This window comes from Sinocyclocheilus rhinocerous, unplaced genomic scaffold (assembly GCF_001515625.1).
Source record: "Sinocyclocheilus rhinocerous isolate Xijiao unplaced genomic scaffold, SAMN03320098_v1.1 scaffold2664, whole genome shotgun sequence".
Lineage (NCBI taxonomy): Eukaryota > Metazoa > Chordata > Actinopteri > Cypriniformes > Cyprinidae > Sinocyclocheilus > Sinocyclocheilus rhinocerous.
Genome location: NW_015635763.1, coordinates 473,231 through 477,948, shown reverse-complemented (window position 1 = coordinate 477,948; position 4,718 = coordinate 473,231). Strand labels below are relative to the sequence as shown.

Genomic DNA, 4,718 nt, shown 5'->3' with positions numbered 1-4,718 from the left:
CTGTTTTTGTTGATGGTTTTAATTATAATCTATAAAAGCAAGGCTTACTCTTATAAAACCATACAAAAGAGACAAAGAATAAAGCCATGAGAGGATTTTTTTTTCATACTTTGTTCATCTTTTAAAATGATGGCAAATCCAAGGTAATCTGCTCGTGAAAATGAATAACGAGCAGTTTAAATCTCATTTTTTGACAGAGGCAGCGGCGTGTACGACAACCTACATATTGCGCAAAATCTCCTCCCCCAAGTTGTCAAAATAGAGGGGCTTGCAGAAGGAGGAACGTCACATCCCCTTGACCCTCCAATCACCTCGGGGTCCCATTTGATTGGAAGGCGGCAAGGGCTTTAATCTCGGACTAATTCAGATGCTTTTGAAGTGAAAATTTCTACCAGTTCTTGGTTTGGGAGGACAAGCGCGCGGATCTACGGGAAGAGACAGAACGCGCGCTATGCCTGTAGTATCACACGCGGCTCCGGATCTGCGATAGCCTCGCGCTCTGCTCCAGACGGATTATACTATTTATCTTTATTTCTGCTATTCGAAAGAAGATTACGGCGTAGTTTTTATTTATGAATCTGATAAATGCAATACCAACAAAATACATGAGAATTGGGTCATGATCACATCGCCCTCTGCTTCAAGAAATAGTGATACTGATCTAGTCTGGGAAAGCAGCAGCAGCTCTCGGAATAACAACTCCGCGGTCGTCAGCAAGCCTTTTCTCCATTCCGTCCCTCCTTCGGACCCTTTACGGCAAGCTAACCGACTTCCCATAAAGATTTTGAAAATGCTTACTGCACGCACAGGACACATTTTACACCCTGAATATCTTCAGCCGTTGCCATCCACCCCGATCAGTCCGATTGAGGTAAGACGCGAATTCGCTGTTCTGTAGCCTATTTTATTAGTACAAGTCCGCATTCTCTTTTTCTCGGAGAAATGACGGGACATTACGGGATTCTTGGGTTAGACGCAGCGGAGTAGAACTGATAAAATTAATAAAACCTTATAGCTAACATAGTATTTTATTTTCCCTTTAATTCAGCTTAGACTGTAAACGCGCTTTTGGCACGGGGTATTTACCATTTCAGCCCGTTTTACGCGATGCGCACATTCTCGGATCGCGTAAAACGGCCAAACAGAAGAGACGAGTCGTTTAGTGAAGTTTATTTGTTGTGCATTGTGACAAATACGTCGTAACGATTGCGCTTGCACACATCTGAGGTGTCTAATTCTTTTATTTTTATCTATCCTCGCAGCTCGACGCCAAGAAAAGTCCTCTGGCTCTTCTTGCGCAAACATGCTCTCAGATCGGTAAACCGGACCCTCCACCCTCCTCCAAACACTCCTCGGTAACATCAAACGGATCTAGCGAGAAAGAGTCGAAATCTGGTCCTTTAAAAATGAGCGACATCGGTGTGGAAGACAAATCCAGCTTCAAGCCGTACTCAAAGCCAGCGGATAAGAAGGACTCGTCCTCTGCGGTGTCTAACGGAGAGAAGTCTGGTTTCCGTGTGCCTAGCGCCACCTGCCAGCCGTTCACTCCCAGGACTGGCAGCCCCAATTCCAGCACTTCGGCTTCCCCGATGCCGTCAGACGGGAAAGGAGAGAGAGATGAAAAGAAAGAGTCTGATTGTAATAAAAACTGCACCTCGGATGGATCTGCGCCGACCAGCGTCAGCCACAGCCGGATAAGCGTGAGCTGTGCGGGAATTAACGTGGAAGTCAACCAGCACCAGGAAACCACACCAGGATGCAAAGCAGCGACGTCAGAGTCCTTGTCTGTCAACTCTTCTTCCTCAGCCTCCGTCCTGGGGTCAGGACTTGTAGCCCCCGTTTCTCCGTACAAACCCGGCCAGACTGTTTTCCCTCTACCCCCGGCTGGCATGACGTACCCTGGAAGTTTAGCAGGGGCCTACGCCGGCTATCCCCAACACTTCCTGCCCCACGGTGGAAGTCTGGTCAATGCACAGTTCGCCAGCTCGCTGGGCTGCAGTAAAGCTGGCTCAAGCCCCCTCGCCGGGGCATCCCCTCCATCCATAATGTCTGCTAGCCTTTGTAGAGACCCTTATTGCTTGAGTTACCACTGTGCCAGCCACTTAGCCAGTGCAGCCGGTGCTTCCTGCACACACGACCCGGCGGCCGCGGCTTTGAAGTCCGGATATCCACTCATGTACACCACACACCCTTTGCACGGTGTTCACTCCTCGCCGCCATCTTTTGGTGGACACCCTTTGTATCCCTATGGCTTCATGCTGCCCAACGACCCTCTACCGCATGTGTGTAACTGGGTGTCAGCTAACGGACCTTGTGACAAGCGTTTCTCGTCCTCCGAAGAACTTCTTAACCACCTGCGGACGCACACCGCGTTCACCGGGAACGACAAGTTGATATCGGGTTATCCCAGTTCATCATCGTTAGCTAATGCTGCCGCCGCAGCTATGGCGTGCCATATGCACATGCCGCCCTCAGGAGCCCCTGGGAGCCCCGGGACACTGGCACTTAGGAGCCCGCATCACGCGTTAGGACTAAGCAGCCGCTATCACCCGTATTCAAAGAGTCCGTTGCCTACTCCCGGCCCACCGGTTCCGGTGCCTGCCGCCACCGGTCCTTATTACTCTCCCTATGCACTGTACGGTCAAAGACTCACCACAGCATCAGTGCTTGGATACCAGTAAAAAAAACACACACAGACTTTGTCCAAATTTATAGATTATAAAGATTGAATATAAAGACTTTTATATCATCGCGCCACTGAAGGACTGGATCCGTGGACTCACTGTATTTATTTATGTCAGCTTAAAGCGGACGATAATACAAATGAAAATATTTGAGCAACTCAAAAGTGCATTACATTTGAATTGACATCTGTAGATAACGTGAAACACATGTTAGAGTACTAATAAAATAGGGGTCTTCAGTTGGATGTTGATTTGGAATTGCTATGATTGTATTGTTCGTTATTATTTAATGTCTCATTGAAAAGAAGATAATTCACATGCATGTTTGTTTCTTAAATCCCAAACTGTCCACATGATTTGAAATTGCCGTTATTTTTCAGGTGTACACCATGGAGAGAGAATTGGTATTTTTTGTATGTATTCTGGAAAATAAGAAACAATTCTGTTCCATATTTCTGTCTTCAGTATTCATTAACTTAACATCACCAAAACTGAACTCAAACTAAATTCTGTCATTCAAGTATATTGATTTTGCCGTTTTAAATACAAATCATGTAATTTCCAAGGTTGCAGCAGCCTTTTCAGGTTTTACAGTTCTGCTAAATGATTTAACTGCGAATAAGAGTTCAAATTATGAATGCATTTGTCGGTGTCTGAGAGATTTTATTATTATTTTATTTTATTTTTTTTTTAAATGGTTGGCCCAGCAGACAGCCTATATTGAAAGTTTGGTATAACGATTTTAATCAATGACGCTAAAACACGTTTGAAATAATTTCAGGCTAATTTTATTACTGATGCATTGAATTTTATAAATTAAAAAAATAATTTATTTACAAATACAAAAAGAAATGTATGAACTGCCACTTTATTTCATCCTACGGAACGGCGTTAAATTAATTAATGGGACGCATCGTCTTTTTTCATATAGGCCTATTTATAAAGAGACGATATGTTTTCAGCATAACTTTTAGTTGAACGACACAACCGGTGTCCGCTTTCTTATTCAATTTCATAACAATATCATATTGTCAGTCCATCATCTCACCATATATCAAATATTTATATTATCTTAAGAATATAAACGGCTCTGTTGAATTCTGAACGTGCATTAGATGTGGGGTTGTTGAACAAGACTGTATTTTGTAATACTATAGGCTCATTTGCTGTAAGTTATATCTGCAGCCGTCAATGGCTTATTGTGGACAATTACATATGTTCGAGAAACGCTAGAGAAAATAGACAATATTGCGAGTGATTTGTTTATATAAATATTACAAGAAACAGACTACAACGTTCAAAAAATCCCATATTTTAAGAGTTATATCATTGTACACACTCGTGTTAACCTATAGATCATCCAATATCAGTTTTTAATCTGTTTTAAGTGAATTAACGAAAAAATGTTTCTCATTATCAGCTTGTCGAGATTTTTTACAGATACACAAAGTACACCCTTTTGTCAAATTTCAGAGTAGTCTAAAACTGTCAAAACAATATTTTCATTCAGTGAGCAAACACAAACATTGTCATTAGACTAGACTTGTAAATCATACCTGTCGTTTAATGAAACACTACTTTCCAGCTAAGAAAAAAAAAACAATGCAGGATTTGTGTTTTACATTTAGGCCCATCTATCGATATATGGTTTCTTTTATGTGTGCTCACCAAATTATTTTCTCGACAAGTCATTTGCGACCACATTTAAACTGGAAATTATTTATGAAAATATAAATTTATATTAACGATTATAATTAATTTAAAAACATTGTAACCAAAAGGGAAAACAAGAAAAATCTTTATTGAATGCTCCATTTAGTAACATTGCAAAAATAAAGAAACTCCCCCAAAAAATAATGAAGCCGCAAGGTCTAGGTCTGGCATAACGCATAACGCAAAAAAATAATAAACGCTATACTTTTATATTTTGTTGCGAGACGAATAATGAAAAACGTGTTTGTTTCCTTTTGCAATAGTGCTTTTATATTGTTAAAAAATAAAAATGATTTTTTGACTAAATGGCAACTTTGCAAT

At 41.5% G+C, this 4,718-nt stretch overlaps 1 protein-coding gene across 1 annotated transcript; it reads left to right on the top strand.

Moving 5' to 3' along the window:
• The first annotated feature begins 277 nt into the window (after positions 1 to 277).
• On the top strand, positions 278 to 3,136 carry LOC107747464 (zinc finger protein 503-like). Its single transcript, XM_016561974.1, has 2 exons — positions 278 to 871; positions 1,263 to 3,136. Exons 1-2 carry the CDS (start codon positions 620 to 622, stop codon positions 2,679 to 2,681), a joined length of 1,671 nt encoding a protein of 556 aa, XP_016417460.1. The 5' UTR covers positions 278 to 619; the 3' UTR covers positions 2,682 to 3,136.
• Positions 3,137 to 4,718: the final 1,582 nt, after the last annotated feature.